At 39.4% G+C, this 23,872-nt stretch overlaps 1 protein-coding gene and 1 pseudogene across 1 annotated transcript; both read right to left on the reverse strand.

Annotated features, from left to right (window-relative positions):
- Nucleotides 1-1,467: 1,467 nt before the first annotated feature.
- Nucleotides 1,468-8,356, reverse strand: LOC149153790 (NADP-dependent malic enzyme 2-like). The gene is made up of 6 exons (XM_089443923.1): nucleotides 8,259-8,356; nucleotides 7,887-7,982; nucleotides 7,713-7,784; nucleotides 7,156-7,239; nucleotides 5,557-5,628; nucleotides 1,468-1,587 (listed from the first exon to the last, which is right to left on the reverse strand). The coding sequence occupies exons 1-6, from the start codon at nucleotides 8,319-8,321 to the stop codon at nucleotides 1,468-1,470; spliced, it is 507 nt and encodes a 168-aa protein (XP_089300049.1). The 5' UTR covers nucleotides 8,322-8,356.
- Nucleotides 8,357-9,080: 724 nt separating this feature from the next.
- On the reverse strand, nucleotides 9,081-9,675 carry LOC149153791 (putative nucleoredoxin 1 pseudogene; annotated as a pseudogene).
- Nucleotides 9,676-23,872: the final 14,197 nt, after the last annotated feature.

Consider the following 23,872-nt stretch of genomic DNA (forward strand, 5'->3'; position numbering starts at 1 on the left):
GTTACCATACAATTGAGTCGTACTTGTCGAGGCATGTGACTCATGGATACTCGACAGTATTGCATTAAGGATTTGCAATATAATAATTTCGTTGCAGGAGCTACCAGCACTGACAGTACACCTGTGGTACAGTGGTAGTAACAACACTCGCTTGTCTCTCAGTCTCTCCAAGAAGCTTGTTGCATTGAATCTGGAACATCAATGGGCGGTAGATTAAATATGCTGCTGTTATAGAAGACAGTAAGGCAAAACATATGCCACAACTGTATAAGACATTGTTACCATACAATTGAGTGGAACTTGCCGAGGCATGTGACTCATGGATACTCGACAGTATTGCATTAAGGATTTGCAATATAATAATTTCGTTGCAGGAGCTACCAGCACTGACAGTACACCTGTGGTACAGTGGTAGTAACAACACTCGCTTGTCTCTCAGTCTCTCCAAGAATCTTGTTGCATTGAATCTGGAACATCAATGGGCGGTAGATTAAATATGCTGCTGTTATAGAAGACAGTAAGGAAAAACATATGCCACAACTGTCTGAGACATTGTTACCATACAATTGAGTCGTACTTGCCGAGGCATGTGACTCATGGATACTCGACAATATTGCATTAAGGATTTGCAATATAATAATTTCGTTGCAGGAGCTACCAGCACTGACAGTACACCTGTGGTACAGTGGTAGTAACAACACATATGCGAGCTACCAGCACTGGCAGTACAAGGAGTAGCCTTAAGGGCATAGCCAAGTAGGTCCTATTTGATGTGGCATCAATGATACACTGATTCTTTAGATTCAAAGAGCGATGTTATTTCTAATCAGGGCAGTCTGCAGTGCCTCTCCTTTGTGAGCTTGATATGCTAGTTTCGTAATCATCGGCATCCCAGCAGAGACGATAAAAGCATAAAAATGAGAGTTTCAGCACCATGGCAGATCCAAATGCATAGCATCAAGTTAAAATAATCATTTCTTATGACAGATTGTAACATGTGAAGAGTACAAGACAAGCACAACATTATGCCTATGAAGCAGATTATGCCTATAAAGCAGACTGATACTTTTTTCAGAAAGTTTTCATATATATAGAAAAAACGAAACTAGAATACTGGCATCAATGATACACTGATTCTTTAGATTCAAGGAGCGATGTTATCTCTAATCAGGGCAGTCTGCAGTGCCTCTCCTTTGTCAGCTTGATATGCTTGTTTTGTAATCATCGGCATCCCAGCAGAGACGATAAAAGCATAAAAATGAGAGTTTCAGCAACATGGCAGATCCAAATGCATAGCATCAAGTTAAAATAAGCATTTCTTATGACAGACTGTAACATGTGAAGAATACAAGACAAGCACGACATTATGCCTATGAAGCAGACTAAAACTAGAATACTGGTTAGATTCTTTAGATTCAAGGAACGCTGTTATTTGCAATCAGGGCAGTTTGCAGTGCTTCTCCTTTGTCAGCTCGATATGCTAGTTTTGTAATCATCGGCATGCCAGCAGAGACGATAAAAGCATAAAAATGAGAGTTTCAGCGCCATGGCAGATCCAAATGCATATTTGAAGCATCTGTCGTAGACCTGTAACAGACAAGGAAGCGGGGAATTAAGACAACACGTAAAGTAATGCAAAAATAGGCGTGAGATTCAGAATTTTGACTATACAACTCAAACATACTCCATAATCATATGCTCCTCGTTCAAGATGCTATTGTTTTCTTGGTTTCTTTTTTCTTCGTGTTTCTACTTTTACGATGTCGATAATTAGAAGAGTCATGAGAACAAGTGCTAAGAGAAACAATGTTGCCAGTTGAGTAAGTTGGCTTATGCTAATGGATTCCATGTAATGTGAAGCAGAGAGATGTATGTCAATATCTAGGTGCAGAAGGTGGTTTTCTTTTGTAAGCGAGAAATTAGGCATTGCTTTTGCCAATTTATAAAAGAGTTGAATGTGTTTGCAAGCTGGTTTCAAGTGTGAATGGAACTGGGTTTTTGAGAATATTTTACTGTACAACCAAATAAGGAAAGCCATGCAAGATCACAAGACTTGAATGCGGGGCAAATTGCTGACACGTGCAGAAGTAAGTACGTATACGGATTGATTTGGAATGGAACTGAAATACTTGAAGATCAGATTGGAGGGGATATAATCCAATATTGAAGATCAGATCGGAGGGGATATAATCCAATATGAGGAGCATTTATTGGAGGAGGCCAGTATTTAATGATCGCTATAAAACGGGAAACTTACGTTAAGTGAGAAATCGATTGGCATATGGAATGATGTATGTGACGGCAAAAGTAAATGGGAAATTAGGTGATGTATCTGACATCAGGGGCAGATCTCAAATGAAATCTTAGTGTTAGATTGTGTCCAAGATATTCTAATAAACAATTTGCAATTAAGCGATCTATCTGACATCGGAAGCAGATGGCATATGAGATGATGTATGTGACGGCAGAAGTAAATGCGGAATTAGGTGATGGATTTGACATCAGGGGCAGATTTCAAATGAAATCTTGGTGGTAAATTGGGTCCAAGCTATTCTAATAAACAATTGGCTAGACAGGACAAGTAATGAGTGTATGAAAGACATGTTAAGCCAACAGGTGTAACTAAAGCCCTTTCTTATAAAGCACACTACGTAATACTAGATATATTCTATTTTATTGTGCCTCCATGTATAAGACTCTAATGCAGATGACTGAACCATGTATTTTTGCAACTGCTCTCTAAGCAGTGGCAAGCTAAGAGATAGATTGATATGTGCTTCACATAAGCGTCAGTAAGGCTTGTATACAGAAGGCCACCTTTGCAGCTAATCATAGTTGTCCCATGTATTTTTTCAACTGCTCTTTGAGCAGTGGCAAGCTAAGAGACAGATTGATATGTGGTTCACATAAGCGTCAGTAAGAGCACTAACATGTGCTATCACATTGGCTTGTGCTTCAGAATCTAATTTTGGCCATTGTGCCCACAAGAAGAGCATTTTAACCAGCCAAATTTGTTGAAGATAGCATATCTACCTAAGGGTGAACACTACAGAAAGGCTGGGGCTAAAGCACTTGCTTCATTGTAATGCACGAAGCTGGCTGAAGCACTTGCTTCATTGTAATGCTACGATGATAAAATGTCTTTATATCGTAGAATGTATTGTAATTTATATTTATGAATTGATAAACATGTTTCCCATTACATTGGCATTGTATCGGGCAGTCTTGCATTCATCTTCCCTGTATTTAAGTATTGCTATCCAAATTAAAGATTTCCTACACAAGATATTCTTGGATAAGAAACTTGGAACTTGAATTTGATTGAAAATTGAATATGATTGTTGTAATGCTGTCGTGACACATATATAAAAGACCATGTCACAATACAAAATAATCAATTGTCTTTCACGAAAGAATGAGTGAGATAGGAAGATCTAGCAATGGAGCTAATGATATGAAAGGCTCCTAAGTCTGATGGCCAATGGCAAGGGAGACAAAGTGGGCACTGCCTTGTTTTTGAAGTCCCTTGGAGCCAATGATGGGTTCGACTGTGTTGTACATTCCATTTTTTGCCACAGTCAGAAGTTAGAATAAAATCTACGCTGATTAGAGTAAAAAATTGTACCAAAATCACATACCCATCTAGAGCAGGGAAGATTTACACACTCAAGACATTATTGACTGTATGGGCATACATACATGTGTATGTTTGTGTGCATGAATGTGTGTCTACATAGTCCAATCTCCAAAAGATAAATGATCTTAAAAATCAGCAACGTTTGGAAAAATAGGTAAAAAAAATCCAGTACATTTTACAACAAGAAAAATAAAATCAGAAACACAAGACCTAAAATAATTATACTCACATGCTGTTTCTGCAGCAAGAACAACAGGGTCGTCTTCATTTGCAGGTGATTGCTTAACCGTCTTAGTCTTGGATCCAACACAGCCCATAACAAAATGTGTTGCATAATCCAACAGTGCAACTGCCACAAACTTTCCTCCGAGTTCAGAATCTCTCAATCACTGCGCGTGACAAAACTTTATTTACATTATGTAATGTACTTTTAACCAGTTCTTCCAATAGTCCTCCAAAGCTATGCAACTAAATTTCTACAGAAAACGTATCATGTAGGAGTCATTTTATAACAGATGCTATTTGGGAGTTCCTGGGCTTGCTGCAGACCTGGTGGCTTCATACAGAGAGGGATTTCCGAGCTGGAGTTTGTGCCATTCAAGAAGCTCTGAACATGAATATCAACATATAGGTTCGGGCCTCTGTAGCTGACGTGAGGCAGAACAGTGATGAAAAGGAAGGGAATTGTGGCTCCTATGTCAGCAGATCCTGAGCAAAGAAGGAGCTAAAGGATAGTTCCAGATCTATAGTAATTTCCATAGCAACTTTGGTTACAAACTTCTGGTTAGGGCTTCTGGATTGATTTCAGTTCTGTAGAATTCATTTTCCGAACAAGCTTACACTCTTGAATTTTGGTTAATCTATACATACATTGTTCTGTCAAGCTCAAGTTTTGAAGATTGGATTGCATGAATTACTGTATATTGAATTGGATTATTCATTCTGCTCACTACAATGTTACAATTATTGACACAGTGTACCAGAAAATACATAGAGCAAAAGAACTACAACAATATGTGAGTTGTTTGTATCAAGAAGACAAGAATTAATTGGCCAATGCTTTCATGGCATACCTTTATGTTCAGTACTGTTGTCTCCTGATGCAACTTGTGTTGAGCTGTTTGTATCAAAAACACACGAATTAATTGGCCAAAGCTTTCGTGGCCCATCAAAGTTCAGGAAATCCATGACTAAGGAGGCAGAGCAAAAGAACTAGAACAATATGTAACATATTTTTGAGCTACAATGCGGACCTCAAGGTGTTGCGTCAACTCATTGCTGAGAAAGTGCCACTCCTGAGATGACATTAAAGTATTGAATATACACAGTTCATTACCTCAAGGTGTTGGTATACTATACAAGTTGCACATTAGTATAGATTCAATGTCATGAGAAGTTTAGGATACATGACTAAAACAGTTACACATAAATTGTATAAACATGAAGATGTCATTGCAGCGTTGATATGACATTAAAGTATTGAATATACACCGTTCATTACCTCAAGGTGTTGGTATACTATACAAGTTGCACATTAGTATAGATTCAATATCATGAGAAGTTTAGGATACATGACTAAAACAGTTACACATAAATTGCATGGTTTCAATAACGAGCAAGAATTTTCCAGCTCCCAGACATATCTTATCAAAGTCCCAACAAAATGCTAAAGGTAACTACCATACAAAGTAAATATGTTCATGCAAAAATGATATGAAAATCAATTCCTAAAGTATTTGTTCATTTATAATCTTCTTGCATGGTTTCAATAACTATCATGAGCTTTCTAGCTCCTAGGCATATCTTATCAAAGTACCAAGAAAATGCTAAGGTAGCTAGCATAGAAAGTAAATATGTTCATGCAAAATGATATGAAAATCAATTATCTTGACAAAAGAAACAAGTGTTTAGCAACTAACCTGGATAAGAACTTTCTCTCCATAATTTTGTTTCACTGCACACATGAACTCATGAAGGAAGTCATAATATTCCTACAAAGCATAAAAACATATCATCAACCACAATTCATCATTTAAGAGATTTTCATTGTTGGTCACATGGTGATGAATACAATTTTACTGTAATTAATAAGTAAAACATTTTAGTGTTGGTGAATTTAATTATTTAATTATACTTATTAGGCATTGCTATTTGACACAAGATTCTCAGTATAATTAGTTTTGGGAATTCTACACCAACCTTATATGTTAAAATTATAAGCACCAGTTAACTTGATGCATCTATTTACCTCCTTATATGGGAGGTCTGCACCAATCTGATAAGGTCAAACCAAGCACAGATTGAGAGTAACTTGATGCAATTTCTTACAAAATTTTTATATTTGTTAATGGTTATCAAGTTTTTATTATAGAACAAAGGAGAAGGGATGAGCTCTGGTAACGAAAGTGGGCTCATACTAGCAAAATGAGCAAGAAGGCCATAATACTTTCTTTTAATGGCAATATGTACTAGAAGAGGAGTAGCCGCTGAAGATACTAACAACATTATTGCTAAACTGTTGAACGAAGTTAATTCAAGAGAAAGATGGAATTTGGAAAATGTTACCAAGCTAGAGAATAACCTTCAAGTATTGAATATTGACTTTAGGGGAGTGAAGGGTTTGTTAATTCAAATTAGCAACCTATTCCAATCTCGACAGAGGAGGCTCCCCAAGCAGGTGGAAACAAGTTTACAAAGGATAGAAGACATCTTGAATTTGATTGATGTCACCAACCGATAGCAAGAGAAAGGGTGGTGTCTCCATTGCCACAACCCCCTTTCCTCGAGAAATTGAGTTTGAAAAACCAGATTTGATGCGCTTTTGCAAGAGCTTCAATTTTCCATTTCTAAATCCTCCAATAGTTAGTAGATTACGTTGCAGTCTCAGCACTTTCTTCAAGCTCTGCCCAACTTTGATGAGAGGGCCTTTCAATCTGCCCGTGAGTAGATGTATATTTGGCCGAAGGAAAATCCTTGCAAAGGTCGCAAAATTGGCGTATATGGTAGATCGTGAGTGAGAAAGAAGTCCCTCCTAAAAATGAGCTACAATAACTACAAGAAAGACGTCAATGGTTTCTTTGATGTCTTCATTTTGGTTACAGAGTATCTGGGAGCTTTGAGATTGAACGGACCTCTATTTTTTTCTTGAAGTAGTTCACTCAAAGCCTGAGCACATTGCTTTGATAAAAAATGATGTGCTTTTTATGGTAAGAGAGCAAGGCTGCAACATATTAGGGATCATTCTAGTAGTGTTTTGATATTATTTGAATTTCTTCTTGATGCTTGCGCACTTGTGCCTAATGCTCTGCTCTGTTGCAGTTTGCATCCTTATGCTTACCATAATTGCACTCACCCTTGTTGTTCACCATTTGCATCATCAGTTTATTATGGCTCTGAACTCTTACAGATCTTCTAGCCTTGCCCTTCATGTTGCATTTGCATTAGTTTATTATGGATCTGAACTCTTACAGAGCTTCTAGCTCTGCCGTTCATGTTGCAGTCAGTCATTGTGGGCAAACCTGAATGTCATCATTGAACACGAGATGGGTTTTCCGATATTTTGCCAGCAACTCAAAGGCATTGTGATTGGCAAAGTCTTCAAACTGTCATGAGGACGTAAAATGTCATTTAATCAATCAATTGTGCATGTTTTTCTTTATAGAGGTTTGCTTGGTCTATTGCAAATAGAGTGCAAAAACAAACAGGTTTATTAAATTGAAAATCCTAAAATATTTGTTCATTTATAATCTTCTTGCATGGTTTCAATAACTAGCAAGAATTTTCCAGCTCCCAGACATATCTTATCAAAGTCCCAACAAAATGCTAAAGGTAACTACCATACAAAGTAAATATGTTCATGCAAAAATGATATGAAAATGAATTCCTAAAGTATTTGTTCATTTATAATCTTCTTGCATGGTTTCAATAACTATCATGAGCTTTCCAGCTCCCAGGCATATCTTATCAAAGTACCAACAAAATGCTAAGGTAGCTAGCATACAAAGTAAATATGTTCATGCAAAATGATATGAAAATCAATTATCTTGACAAAAGAAACAAGTGTTTAGTAACTAACCTGGATAAGAACTTTCTCTCCATAATTTTGTTTCACTGCACACATGAACTCATGAAGGAAGTCATAATATTCCTACAAAGCATAAAAACATATCATCAGCCACAAGATATTTTGTCCCTGAGAACTGAAGAAAATAAAGGAATCATTTACTAGTTCATTCAAATAGAAGGAAACCTGGCCAGTAGTGCGCTTTTGTCGGAGACCAATATAAAATTCATCATTTAAGAGATTTTCATTGTTGGTCCCAACATCAATTGTTATTGGAAGACACTGTCCACATACCAGTAGAGTAGTTAAGAGAATAAAAATACAAAATAATTGACTGACTACAAGGCGAGACATGCAATAGTGGGTTAAAAATCCTTTTCTGTCAGTTACATGCATTCATCATGGAATAGAAATGAAGGGGCTCTAAAATGTACTATGTACAAGGTGCTTAGCAGACTAAGCTATACAACAGAAAGAATCAATTTACCAGTTTTGCCGTAACTTTGCTGAAATTAGCATATGTTTAAACAATAAACTATAGGTTATTGTGCTGCATACCGATGAAGGACGAACTCCACCAAGTGCAGTGTATAGAGATAATTTCCCTACAGGTATGCCCATACCCTGTCAGTAATGAAAACATGTGTCAAATGGATAATACAAACAAGGGGCAAAGATACAAGGAAATGCGAACACCCTAGTTAAAATAACAGGCATTTATTGAGTAAAGATAAGTTATAATAGAAACATCAGACAGGCAGAAAATGTGGAAAGATACAAACTAAGAATACACACTAAGTTAAAATGACATGAACTAAATGCACACAGGTTCCAGTTTCTAGTTATTAAGTTTCCTTTTACCTGTATCCCTTCATAGATATTAGCATCACCCACAAGAGTACCGAGTTTTTACTAGAGTCCATGTCTACTTGTGGTTTAATAGTTAATAACAAGAATCCACCGTGAAAACAACCCAAATTCTACCCTGAGAGATGTAGAATACAAACACACAGTTTTCCCCACAAGTTCTGCTACTGGAACCTACTGGAAAACACCAAATTGACAATAAGGCCATCATGAAATAAAATCTGTGCATCTATTTTTCCTAAATCCTTACAGGAGCCAATGAAACTCAATCGCCCAATTCACTACATGTATTCAATAGACTTAATGAATACATAATTTATTTCTAGATTTTCAAGTTCAATAGCCCAATTCAATACATGCTTTCATGAATCATACCTACATTCTCATAAAGAACCCAAATCCAGACTTGCTGGCAGAGAAAAACACAAGCCAAAAAGGGAAAACACCCACCTTTCTTCCTCCATGGGCAAGGACAAAATCTCGTTCATCAGACACCAGAAGAGACTCTACAGTCTATGCAGCCCTTAAGGCTTCCTCTTTCGCCCTCAGCTCATCAAATCTCTCCACGGTGAATGGATATCCCTCAACCCCATATTCTTCAATGATCTCCACACCTTCAGTCGTTATAACTCTGCCCTCTCTGTCCAGAAAAACAAGGCACAGAATGCCATCAACCTGGAAGGCCTCATTAAGCTTCTTCCTTGTATTACCATCTGAGAATGGTAGGGAAAACCATGGCATGGTGTGGTGGTATTCCTCGAATGACTTCTCATCAAAATCCACAGAAACGAAGAGAATCTCAAAGTCCCCCGTCTCCAATAACTTTTTATAGATTTCAGACAAAACGGGGGTGAAAGCCTTGCATGGAGGACACCAATGGGCAGAAAAGTACAGATCCACTTGTTTCCCTTCCAGTTCTCCAACTTTCACCTGTAGATTACATTGGATTCAATACAAAAATGCAATGTTGCAGCAAAATAAATGATAACAGAGACTATAAGTATAGCAATCGTACCTTGTCTCCATTATTTCTGATCAGGAAATCACGTTCCCCGTTGCAAAGCAAAGAGCTCAAACTGTCATTGGTTGTTTCCTTTTGCACAGCCATAGCAAGCTAACACAATCTCTCTCTCAGTTCCGAGCCAACTTTCTTCCAATGCAAGCAGCGATAGCTAACTCTGACCAGGTAGTTGTACACGAGTAAAAGAAGTATAACCTGAAATGACCAAAGAGGGTATATTAGTGATGTAATTTAACATTAAAAGGAAACGAAGCTCTTGGAAAACTAAAAATTAAAACACGTCCATGTGGGCCCTGCTCACCTCCTTCTCAGTGGGATAGCAGGGCCACATGGCTCACCTCCTTCTCCGTGGGATAGCATGGAGGGACTAAACCATGCCACTTAACATTGTATCATGGTCATATGTCAATATAGGAGGCAGAAGGATAATCCAACTGTCCACTGCACATGCACCAGTTTCAATTTCATGGCCTTCTAGGTTTGTCTCATCCAGCTGCCAACACTCCCAGATGAGCAGAACACATTAAGCCCTATTTTTTTCATCCTTTCGCACAATAGTGGTTGTTTACATACACCTAAACTCCAACAATCCAGCAAGTAGAAAGATGGATCGTAATGGGCATACTGGGTCCAATGGATCACGTCGTATTAAGATACAGATGAACAATACCACAATTGAGTCCTCAGTGGCCACAGAGCACGTAGACATTCGCGAGCTCTCAATAGCTGAAACAGAATTTCTAGGGTTATCAGAGGGCGACTCTGACTGAAGAATTGCGTGGGATAGATGCTCCAATTCCTGCTCACGCTCCTGAAGATCTTCACAAGGAATCTCATCGATGGGAGCCAAAGCATAATACATTGTCAATGCCGTATTGTTGTCGCTGGAATATTGCCCTCGGCTCTCTTCAAGTCCAAACAGAGAATTCATTGGCGAGATGTTCGTGATTTCCTTCCCATTTAGTCGTCAGTGGGTAAGATACAGATGAACAATACCACAATTGAGTCCTCAGTGGCCACAGAGCAGGTAGACATTCGCGAGCTCTCAATAGCTGAAACAGAATTTCTAGGGTTATCAGAGGGCGACTCTGACTGAAGAATTGCGTGGGATAGATGCTCCAATTCCTGCTCGCACACCTGAAGATCTTCACAAGGAATCTCATCGACAGGAGCCAATGCATAATACATTGTCAATGCCGTATTGTTGTCGCTGGAATATTGCCCTCGGCTCTGTTCAAGTCCAAACAAAGAATTCATTGGCGAGATGTTCGTGATTTCCTTCCCATTTAGTCATCAGTGGGTTGAGGGGTATTCTCTATTCACTTTTTATTTATATTCTTTTCTAGTTATTGGGTGGGTTCGACCCCTGAACATGAAATTTTAGTTTCCACAAACAAGGAAGGTTAAGGCCAGACAGACCCGGACTGTTGGAAGGAACTCAGAGCTGCTAACATCTCAATAGCTGAAACAGAATTTCTAGGGTTATCAGAGGGCAACTCTGACTGAAGAATTGCGTGGGATAGATGCTCCAATTCCTGCTCGCACTCCTGAAGATATTCACAAGGAAACCCCTTTTGCATATTTGCATCAATTGCCTGTGCATTGTACTAGTAATTTCCTGCCTGTTTTAGCAGGAACATTCATTTCGTGGTTACTTCGCGTCGGCTTGTTATTTCGCTTCAGGTCCACTAGACTGGTTTATTTCAGGTACTGTTTATGTTTTCGCTCTACTACATTGTATTTGTATTCAAATTACCTCTTTTGTATTATCCTTCATGTAATGTATGCATTTTTATAATAATAGATTGTTGCTGATATCTAGACTCATATATTTGCATAAAATACAGAGTAGTGATCTGTTATCCAGTGATCATAGAAGACGCTAGCATGCCACAGGAAGATTTAGTTCTTGAATTTCTGGTCATTCTATAATATCTAGTTGAGGTTTTATCCTTTTCTTCTTTGAATTTAATTTTAAGCATTATCTTGCTTAACAATCCATTATGGAATGTTTTTGCTGCTTTTATGTGAGGCTAGGGCACTCCTTTACATAGTTTGCTGCCTCCCATGCTTCTACTATAAAATTAGCAGAGCAGTCAAAAATCAACGGAGCAAATAACAGGATCAACCATTTCCTAGACATCCGTGCACAGGTTTTATATTCATCCACAGAAATAGCAGCAACGCAAGTTTGTATCTTAAATGATAATATTTTCATGTATGGGAACCTCCATTGGCAATAGAGTTGGCCTTCTCGTGTCTTCAACAAACTCTGATTTAAGTCTGTGATGAGGCAGACTCTAAACCAGCCCTCAAATGCCATGAAATAGGCCTCGGCCTACTCTCCTTCAGCTGTGGTTTGCTTCAGCTTCCAACATTAGCCTTCTTGATGGACATATCTAGACTCAACTCCTTCTAGAACAGAATACCCTATCTGTAGTCATCCTTCAAGGCCTGTGGCTCTCCATGAGCAGAACTCAGCTCTCTAGGGCTCTTGTACTCCACACAAGAAGTCCTTCTCTAGTGTGTGTCTAGGCCTCTCCTTTTGGCCTCTATTTATACATTTGTCTAGGGGTTTCTTAGACAAAACCCTAGATCCTTTAAGGTTTTGTCACTTACCCTTAGAATAAACAATTATTTTCTTTTAGGTTCTAAACTCACATCTCTGGGTTCAAAACGCCACTTTGATGCTATATACATGTGCAAACTTTGCAAATTTAGTGTCTAAAGGTTTGAATTTACATTTAAGTGTGTGTGTGTGAACAGAGTACCTTGTGCGTTGGTTTCTTGGACGAGTTCTTGTGAAATCAACCACTGTAACAATGTTGCAGCAACCCGTCTATCTTTACCAGGGTTAGCCATTTTCTCGTTAGAGATTAGTCAACATCCTCATATTGAAAATTCATGGGTTCGAATACTAAAGCTTATTTCTGTCTATAGTCACAGAGACATGATACATTTTGTTAGCAAGAGGGAATTCTTCTTGTCACAACCAGTGTTAATGAAAACAGCCAAATCAGATTCTGATTTGGAATTTCCCTCAGAACCAGGGTCATACTAGTGCGCCCTCCTACCTGAGTAACTGAAAATATGCAATAAAAAAGGAGAGAAAGGCCTTTTGCCTCCCATGCTTCTACTATAAAATTAGCAGAGCAGTCAAAAATCAACGAAGCAAATAACAGGATCAGCCATTTCCCAGACATCTGTGCAGAGGTTTTATATTCATCCACAGAAATAGCAGCAACGCAAGTTTGTATCTTAAATGATAATATTTTCATGTATGGGAACCTCCATTGGCAATAGAGTTGGCCTTCTCGTGTCTTGAACAAACTCTGATTTAAGTATGTGATGAGGCAGACTCTAAACCAGCCCTCAAATGCCACGAAATAGGCCTCGACCTACTCTCCTTCAGCTGTGGTTTGCTTCAGCTTCGAACATTAGCCTTCTTGATGGACATATCTAGACTCAGCTCCTTCTAGAACAGACTTTCCTATCTGTAGTCATCCTTCAAGGCATGTGGCTCTCCATGAGCAGAAATCAGCTCTCTAGGGCTCTTGTACTCCACACAAGAAGTCCTTCTCTAGTGTGTGTCTAGGCCTCTCCTTTTGGCCTCTATTTATACCTTTCTCTAGGCGTTTCTTAGACAAAACCCTAGATCCTTTAAGGTTTTGTCACTTACCCTTAGAATAAACAATTATTTTCTTTTAGGTTCTAAACTCACATCTCTGGGTTCAAAACGTGGCCTCAGAACCAGGGTCATACTGGTGCGCCCTAACAATTGCTAAATGCAATCTCCCAAAGTGCCAGCATTTTGTCTATTAGAATCAATGACTCGAGGGAATGCTAATAGAAAATGATGCATGGATCAAAACCTAGAACACAGATCAACCTGTGAATGATGTCTAAAACTGGAATGACCAAAATAATTGCATAACAGTTTCTGATTATGTCACTGCAAGCATTACAGCTCTTGACCATTGTCTAAGGTTGTATGGTGATATTCACATCCCCAATGGCAAGCATCTTACCAATGGTGTAACATTGTATGTAATTCTAGTGTTCTTCTATATCATTTAATATAAAGTTTGTTTGAGGCAAATACCCAGCTTCTTTCATCTGCCCAGCTAACTTTTGCAACATGGCATAGATCTCTTGTATTTGTGGGTGTGATCTATCTCCTACAGGCAAAACGTGTACCCTACTCTTTACCTCAATCCAACTGCATCCAAGTTCCTTCTTTATACCTCCGTCTTTCATTGCTTTCCTCAACTTTGGCAGGCACCAAGTAAGGCTCCCCAAACAGTAACATTAGGTTTAAATGGCATTTTTTTTATAAAATCATATGCCTCATCCAAACAACCAGCACGGCCAAGGAGATCAACCATACAGGCGTAATGCCCTGTTCTTGGTGGGATACACTGATCTCGAGTCATGGTATTGAAATAATGCCAACCTTCAAAACATCCTTTTGTATATGAAAGTATGAAAGTGTTTCCACCGCTCATTTTATATCAAACTTCTGGATTGACTAGGCAAATAGGACTAGATACTAAGGACAAGACGAAGAGACGATTAGGCTATTGTTAGCCATTTTGATACCATATCATGTAAAAAAATCAAACATATTTCAAGTCACGGCCTGTTTAGGCATCCTAGTCATAAATCAGCTGTCTCTACACTACGATGATGAGGATATAGTATAAGAAAGAAAAAAAATTGTTGTGCACCACAAAATTTTAGACGGCATACCAGTTTCAGTCTAGGTGAATATAATACCCTTCCACACTGAATGTGGAACCATAATAGCAATCTAAGCTTACTGATATGACAATGATTAACAGGTGAAGCTTACAAGCTCTTCAAATTAGCCATATGAAATATCTGCTATATAGTCCCACTTCAACATATAAATACCAAAACTTCAGCTAAACTGGTCCCTACACATAGCTGCAACGTGCTAATCAACTAAGGGAACTGCAAGGCAGCGAGGCTAGCAGTGAAGCTTCACAGGCTAGCAACACAGCAAAGGCCCAGATTCAAGGGACCTCTAGGGATCTAGTAGATCTTTAGCCCTAGACCTTAAATGTTAACTTCATGCAGGGACTCGCTACCTCGCAGCTTCCCTTGTTAAGATGAAGCTTCACTTTCCCATCCATAGCTGCCTTTCTCTGATGGGATTGTTGTTGGTGCTCGTGCAGGGACTAAGGGAGGCTGCATCGCAGCTAGTCCCTGCACATAGTTCGCATAGTTTTTTATCTAGCCCATTTAGCTTCCGAGAATATAGCCTATTTCGTAGTGGCATTGGCCTCAATTTTGCTTAGTTGAGTCGGCATAGTTTGCTTAGTTCACATAGTGAGTCCTATAGCCTGGCAAGGGGTTGTGACCCGGAGGTGCTGTCATGTAATCAGTGTGCTGGATGATTCTCGATGCTATACTAGTGAATGCATTGTGGAGAAGTCATGAGTTATCTACGTTGAACCTCCTTAAAGCAGTGAGAGTGCTAATATCATATTGTGCGCACATTTCTACGTAACCTACTAAGACTCGAGGACCCGTAAAGACCCCATGAGAAGCTTGTAAGTTTGAAGCAGTGAGTTGTATTATTCTCTATGTGGTGATTTTCTATGCGTTGAACAACGGGAATGCAACATGGGAATGGTATGTAAGATAGGATGGTTTAGATTGTACGCTGTGTATTTATATGCAAGTTCAAAATCATAGATGCGTTGGTGTATTGATTCATATATGTTGTCGGTTCATGTATATGTGCATACGCTATTATTATGTGCGTTGGTTATGGAATATAAAATTTGGAACGTTGAATTAAAACTGAATGCATTTATTAATTCCTAGGAATGGAGCGTTGAGTCCATGCGTTGCGTCCATTCAAGTATTGTGGTCTTTGTTCGTTGGGATTTCTGAATTTTACATGTGCACTGTGTTGAATATAGTTGGTTGAGGTTTCCGTTCGACGGTTCTTATTGAACGCTAGTATCTATTTAATGCGTCAAAGCTGTGTGTTAAAGAAATGAGTTAGTTGGTTCATCTGTGTGGTCATACCTACATTGAATTTGTGGAATGATACCTTCATTGGTGCGTAGCTCCTGCAAGTTGGTCATTGCTGCGTTGAATTGGTTGTTGTTTGTTGTGTGAAGTATGTGCATTGGTCATTATTATTGAATACTTGAGGTATCATTGACTCTTTATGCTTTGTCAAATCTCCATAAAGTGTGTTGTTTGAATTGATGATATATGTTGGGAGTTAAGTTGGGTGTTAAATGTACTTCAATGGTTCACGATATTATATGTGCATTAAACTTGCATACAGTTATAGAACCCTGCCTGTTGTGTCTGTCTCTTTTAGCGAGTGGTTGTGGTTCCCAATAAAAAACAACTAGGGGGAACCTCATAGATAGTAATAAGGATAGCGCAGAGTTGAGGTCAAAATGGTATCGCCACAAAGCCTTGATCCCAGCTGCCTCGCTAGCGAAGGATCTTGCCCTGAGCGAGCTGAGTAAAGGTAATACCGAAAGCAGCTTGCCCTCAGTAATCAAAAAAAAGAATTGTTTAGCCGATTTCCGATTGGCTGCGAGTCACAATCTCTCTCGTCTTAGTCACGAAATGGACAGCCTCCCAAGAAAGAAGCCCTTTGGTGGAATGAATCCCCTCAGTTATTTCCACGGATCATCATGCTATGCTTTCTTCTATTCCTTCAGACTATGATGAAAGCGATGCAGGATCTTAAGCCAGACAGTGCTCCGGGCCCAGATGCTTTCACTGGCAGGGACTGTTGGAGTCTCATTAGAGAGGATTTTTTTGCTGCTATTCGGGATTGGTGCTCCTTTACACAGGGCTTATACTTCGACCTTCATATGACTCGTTCGAAAAAAGAATGAATTGAGTTGAATAATGGGAGATATATTAATAAAATATTATAAGATTCTTTTAAAATTATAATTAAAAAATACCGGTGTCCTAATGGAACAAAAGGACCGTGGCCATCATTCCGAAGACCCTCCCTGCATGTGTTACACCTGTTTTGCATAATCTTGGATAGTTCGACTAATGGAACAAAAAGACCGTGGCCACCATTCTGAAGACCCGCCACCGTGCATGCATTACAGCATAATCTTTGATAGTTCACAGGCTCTTTCTTCCGGCAATGTCGAGATTAGCATAGATTAGCATGAAAGGAGATCTGTTCCTTTTGATCATGGTTTGATAGGCTCTCAAAGAACACGCAAGGAATGGCCCTGGTCAATGTGATATCCGAAGGATGACACTCCACCATGTGTCTGCATTTGAATATTGTACAAAGGTGAAACTGCAAGGTTATACAAACTTGGCTTGGAAACCTGCTTGCTTGCTGAGATTCCCAGCCTGCTCTGACTGAAAGGTAGGAGGGAGCAAGGCATCAATGAGGAAGCAAAGCAGACCTTTCAAGACCTGCCAGGAGAAGATACATGGCCTGTCTTTGCTAGGGAGCCTGAGCGGGTCATTAATTTCTAGCCATTTTCCACAATTAATTGCAAATTCCAGTAAAATTGTTAAATTAGTTGAATTCTCATTCTGTATTGCAAATGTTTCAGACTAAATTGCAAATTCATAAAAAACCATAGTCTATTATTTACTAATACTGCATATTTTGCAATGAAAAAAGCATTTTTCTAGAATCTGCAATCTAGATTTGTTATAGGTTAAATATTTCTAGATTCTGAAATGAAGATAAGAGAAACAAGAGTGAGATTACAAAAAATTCTGCAATCTAAATTTGTTATAGGTCAAATATTTTTAGATTCCGCAATAAAGATAAGAAAAGCAAGTGTGAGATTATATATTTCTAAAATCTAGCATCAAAATAAAGATATAAATTTACTGTTGATTCATAAATTTACTGCTGATTCATGTGCAGCTTGTCATCTGATACAAAAGCATCCATACAGAAGATGTCTAAAACAAGTGAGAATGAAAATGAGAGAAAGCAGAAGGATCAGGCCAGGTGGTGGAGGCCTGATGCAGTGACGGGGGTGTGGATTCCAGAGGGATATAAGGGCCACATAAGTGAGAATGAAAATGAGAGAAAGCAGAAGGATCAGGCCAGGTGGTGGAGGCCTGATGCAGTGACGGGGGGTGTGGATTCCAGAGGGATATAAGGGCCACATCGATGCAGCGGAACTCGGAGATGAAACTCGGGATCGCTCCGTACCCACTGCTTCGCTGGATGAACGAGCATGGTGGAGCTCCATGGAAGAGGTACGCAGATGGGAATCCGCAGCAGAATTTCCTCTCTGGGAAGTAAATGCAAGAAACATGGGAAGCAGATGCAAGAAGCATGAGAATTTCCTCTCCAGAGAGCATATGCAAGAAGAAGATGCAACGAACGAGCTATTTACATAAGATAACCCAGGGCATGCTGTGATATAAGCTTTACCATAACCTTTGGTGGTAAAGACAGCTGGTGACGAGTGGTAAAGGCAGCTAGCGACGAGTGGTCAACATGCAAAAACCAGCCTAGCTAAGTGATATCGCCAACCGTAGTTTGCAGATAATATGAATTAACGAATTAATGTTAACATTAACATAGACCGTTTACGGTCAGCCATAATGAACTGGGCCTAAATAACAATTTAGCCTATGCTCGGGCCTCTTCCGCCTCGGGAAGAGGCCAAATAAGATCGCAAAGCTTCAGGGCGGAATAAAACTTTGGGTATCTGGGCAGATCACCGCACAACACATTTGCGAACCTTATACTAATCACCAAATAACACACTAATAAACCTGCAAACTAATGCTAAGTCGAAGCTATTCGATTACTATAGTCCCTGCCGATTGCCAGATGGCAGGGACAAGGGACTCGCTGCCTAGGTGGTTTTGTTCTAAGGTCATGGAATATGTGCTAGGAGGGCTGCGAAGCAGCTAGTCCCTGCACATAGTTCTGTCTAGCCCATTTAGCTTCCGAGAATATAGCCTATTTCGTAGTGGAAAATGCTTGTTATATGCAATTCACCTTTTGAGGGTCATACGCCTGAGCCATACAAGATGCACATAAGTAACTGACATAGCCATACAGCCAGACACAGCCAGTCATAGCCTTACAGAGCCAGTGCAGCCATACATAAGCACCAGACATAGCTGCCAGACATAGCCAGTCATAGCCAGTGATAGCGGACATACAGAAAGCAAGTGACATAGCGGCCTTACATAAGCAAGACATAGCCATACAGCCAGACACAGCCAGTCATAGCCTTATAGAGCCAGTGCAGCCATACATAAGCACCAGACATAGCTGCCAGACATAGCCAGTCATAGCCAGTGATAGCAGACATACAGAAAGCAAGTGACATAGTGGCCTTACATAAGCAACAGTTATAGCCTTACAGTAATACAGAAACAGTCATAGCCGTAGAGCTTATTGATCGACACATTGACCGCCCATGGACTGTAAAGCTCTGGCAATGTTATTTGTCACCTTTCCCTTAGTTTCTTCAGTGAGGAAAGCTTATCACTCGTCTCATACAAAAATTCACTGGTCCGGATCTGGTCCAACTAAGGATACCAGCATCCAAATCTACAGGTGGGCGAAACAGTAAATTCGCGGATTTACAGAATTGGGTGGCATGGAATTGCAGATTTCCGTCTGTTGGCCTCGTCCTCTGTGAGCGTAGACAAGCTTGCTGTGAAAGTCTCGGGGTACTTGAATTCTCGCAAGTTTTTCTCTCCAGAAGTGCAATTGCAGGTTTGCAACTTTATTTATGCCAGCGGTGACACTAGAAAAACACTGCGAACCAGAAAGAAGCGCTATAAATATTTCTTATATTATTTCTATTTCGACGAAAGAAAACTTGACATAAATATAATCAACTCAAGCAAACTGTTACACATGCATGATGATTTATGTTTAGAAGTGGCAATATAGCAGCAAATTGTGTACCAGGAATCGTCCTCTCAAAGGAATCACCGAGGTAGTATGAAGTTGGACACTCAGTGGTTTTGTTGTAGAAATAGTGGAGTTGCAGGTTTTGTCCCCCACTTGAGTTAGGAAAAGACTAAATACGACCTCAAAATCCCGTTGTAAAGTTATAACAGAAATACAACACTTCCAAGTAAATTCTTTCATAACAAACCATAAAAAGGCATGAAGAATGAAACAGTAAGTCTCCATGCTCTAGTGCCAATTCTGAAAATGTGTAAACACAAATGGCGCCGATTTATCCACGTAAGGCATCTGCTGGTCCTACCAGTTACTTTAGCATTATGGGAAGAGTTTTAAAAGTGCCGATGATAGCGGCTATATACTTCTTATTGCGTAACACGTGATAAGAAGATACATCGAATTTAATAACGTTTGCAATGATACATGTTTTCGGTGTTATGTACAGTGCCTCAGGCTACTAAATTTTTTTAACATCCAAGTTAAATGAAGAGTTTCTTCAAGACGTATGTACCTTAGGCGAAATATACAATTTTTTTAACGTTAAAAACCCTATCAAATATGTTTTGAATGTACTAAACATCCTCATTCTTTACTTTATGCTAGTCTTTCAAATCCTTACAATAAATGGATAATTAAAAAAAAAACCAGCCCAAAATACTTCTTCTTATGTACAAAATGTCTACATTTGACTATGTCGTGGGATCTTTTTTATCGTGCACAGTCTACCATATAGTTCTACGATGTTAAATGAAGATCTTGTCCTGGCTGGATGGACAGATCACATTATAAAGCTTCCATCTAAATTAAAATTCATTCCAAACAGCACAATAAAATATGGGGTGCATCTTACGGTTTAATCTCGAAATATCGGATGAGCATGGTATAAGGTCTTTTATGTCCATTGTTTAAAAAGAAAAAGTATTGTGCCCACGTGGACCAAGAACTGAGCACACAATGCATTACCAGCTCAATGCCAACACGATTACACGCAATGCATTACCAGCTCAATGCCAACACGATTACATTGCATGCAAGCCACGCGTTCCACCCTTCCCTGAGAACATGTCGCATGTCAATTTGCATGCGGTTTCCTTGGAGGCCCGCGTCCGAGCTTCCTGCTTCAGGCTTTGGGGTGGGTGTAAACCTGGTTCTATTCTTCACGAGAGTGCTTCATCAGAGCAATGCATAAAGGCAGGCTTCGTTTGCTATACGACTTTTGATTTCCGCCTCCTCGAAAGACGCTTTAACCATTTATTCCATCTTCATAGTGTTGGTGGACGGAGGTTGGACGGTTTGGAGAACGATGGGGATTTGAACAGGCGGACGTCAACTGCGTCTTTTTATTTGTCAACAGAGGTATTTATTGTTCAGAACATAATTGAGCTTTACAAATTTAACAAATTGAGACTGCTCTGCAGCTGTGAATTCATCGTATTAATTCAGGAACATGAAAAAACCGATTCGGATTAAGTCGAAGAATTGCCTCGGACCTTACTTTAATGTCTGCTACAACTATAGATGCAATTGACTAGAGATCCGAGTGTTATTAATGTATTTTAGGTAAGTTATCATAGTTTTGATTAAACATTTCTGATATGGACAAGTTTAATTAAAGAAGCCAAAGCTTGGCTCTTGATTTTCTGAAATTTGGGCTTGAGATTCAGGCTATTTCAGCGAAAACACCCTTGGATTAATCTAAGCCAACTGAATATTCAATTATTGTAAATGCCAAGAAAGGGAAGCTAGAGCAAGCTTAAGCACAGAAGGAGCTGTCTTGGTCCTGTTAGTACAAACGAGAGTGATGTGAAAGCTTCATTAACAGAGGTAAATTTCCTATCATAGTACTATACCCATTTATTTCTGGCTGACGCTGTTTTCTTAAAACAAAAACCAGCAGTTACCTTCATGTCTATTTTTTAGTTTTTGTTTTCATTGGAAGCAATCAAATCTAGCTAACCTATAGAGTAAAAAATGAATGAAAATTTTCAAAAATAATTTGTAAATTTATGGAAATTGTTGGAATTTGCTGAAAATTGAATGAAAATAGCTGAAAATTTGCAATTGAATCATAAGAAACAACTGTTGCATAAACAAAATCACTTGAATCACCCATTCCTTCCCTTTTGCATTGTTTCTCCCTATCCATTGCAGATAACTCATTCTAATTAGCTCTCTATGCATCAAATTTTGCAGAGGCAAAGGTCGGACAAAATTTGCAGAGGCAGAGGTCAGACAAAATTTGCAGAGGCAGAGCAGGTCGGACAGGTTAATTTGCAGAGGCAGAGGTCAGACAATAAGAATGTTCAGTCTTGCTTCTTGCATTGCCAGGAGGGAACATCTGTTTTACTTACAGTAGAATTCTGCCGAAAACCCTACTGCACCATCAAAAGGAAAAATTGTTTAAAAATTAGCTGAATGGGTAATGATTTGTATATAATTTTCCTATACGTAGAAAAGAAAATTCGCTGAATGGGTAGTTCCATCTGAACCTCAATGGACTTACTGGTATCGCAGGTAGGAGAATGGAGAATGGACGAGGCTCTGCTCCTGTTCAACTAAAACTCCCAGGCTCGCTGCTGCTTCAAAGTTCAGGTATGCATACCTGGTCCTGGATCAAAGTTGTGTTTGATTCACATGCCTCTGATCGGTGTTCCGCCAAGTGGTCAACATGCAGATATGATGTGGTAAAGGCAGCTAGCGACGAGTCGTCAACATGCAAATACCAGCGTTTATGCTTAGACCTGCTTGGTATATTTTATTATAATGTTATTTTATCATAGTTAAATAGCGAAGTTATATGGTTTAAACAATGTATGAGATAACATTTAATGCTGTCCAGTAATGCTAACATTAGTTTAGGTTGCAGGGACTGACAATTTGAAAATATCGGACAAACAAAAATATAACCTATTCTTTTCGCCTCAGATCAGCTTTGGTTTTTGCCGTCTAGCTTCGGTTTTTTGGAAAGAGGCCAAATAAGATGAAAAATCAGGATCGGGAATAAAACTTTGGTTAATTGTTGATGACCGGGGACTAAAAGCAGGTCAACTAATGCTATGTTCGTCGCGAACGATTACTATATTCGCAGCCAGTCCCTGCACATAGTTCTGTCTAGCCCATTTAGGTTCCGAGAATATAGCCTATTTCGTAGTGGAAAATGCTTGTTATATGCAATTCACCTTTTGAGGGTCATACGCCTGAGCCATACAAGATGCACATAAGTAACTGACATAGCCATACAGCCAGACACAGCCAGTCATAGCCTTACAGAGCCAGTGCAGCCATACATAAGCACCAGACATAGCTGCCAGACATAGCCAGTCATAGCCAGTGATAGCGGACATACAGAAAGCAAGTGACATAGCGGCCTTACATAAGCAAGACATAGCCATACAGCCAGACACAGCCAGTCATAGCCTTACAGAGCCAGTGCAGCCATACATAAGCACCAAACATAGCTGCCAGACATAGCCAGTCATAGCCAGTGATAGCGGACATACAGAAAGCAACTGACATAGCGGCCTTACATAAGCAACAGTCATAGCCTTACAGTAATACAGAAACAGTCATAGCCGTAGAGCTTATTGATCGACACATTGACCGCCCATGGACTGTAAAGCTCTGGAAATGTTATTTGTCGCCTTTCCCTTAGTTTCTTCAGTGAGGAAAGCTTATCACTCGTCTCATACAAAAATTCACTGGTCCGGATCTGGTCCAACTAAGGATACCAGCATCCAAATCTACAGGTGGGCGAAACAGTAAATTCGCGGATTTACAGAATTGGGTGGCATGGAATTGCAGATTTCCGTCTGTTGGCCTCGTCCTCTGTGAGCGTAGACAAGCTTGCTGTGAAAGTCTCTGGGTACTTGAATTCTCGCAAGTTTTTCTCTCCAGAAGTGCAATTGCAGGTCTGCAACTTCATTTATGCCAGCGGTGACTCTAGAAAAACACTGCGAACCAGAAAGAAACGCTATAAATATTTCTTATATTATTTCTATTTCGACGAAAGAAAACTTGACATAAATATAATCAACTCAAGCAAATTGTTATACATGCATGATGATTTATGTTTAGAAGTGGCAATATAGCAGCAAATTGCGTACCAGGAATCGTCCTCTCAAAGGAATCACCGAGGTAGTATGAAGTTGGACACTCGATGGTTTTGTTGTAGAAATAGTGGAGTTGCAGGTTTTGTCCCCCACTTGAGTTAGGAAAAGACTAAATACGACCTCAAAATCCCGTTGTAAAGTTATAGCAGAAATACAACACTTCCAAGTAAATTCTTTCATAACAAACCATAAAAAGGCATGAAGAATGAAACAGTAAGTCTCCACGCTCTAGTGCCAATTC

This window comes from Pinus tabuliformis, chromosome 9, assembly GCF_031772625.1.
Source record: "Pinus tabuliformis cultivar Carrire ecotype Pingquan chromosome 9, CPIR1, whole genome shotgun sequence".
Lineage (NCBI taxonomy): Eukaryota > Viridiplantae > Streptophyta > Pinopsida > Pinales > Pinaceae > Pinus > Pinus tabuliformis.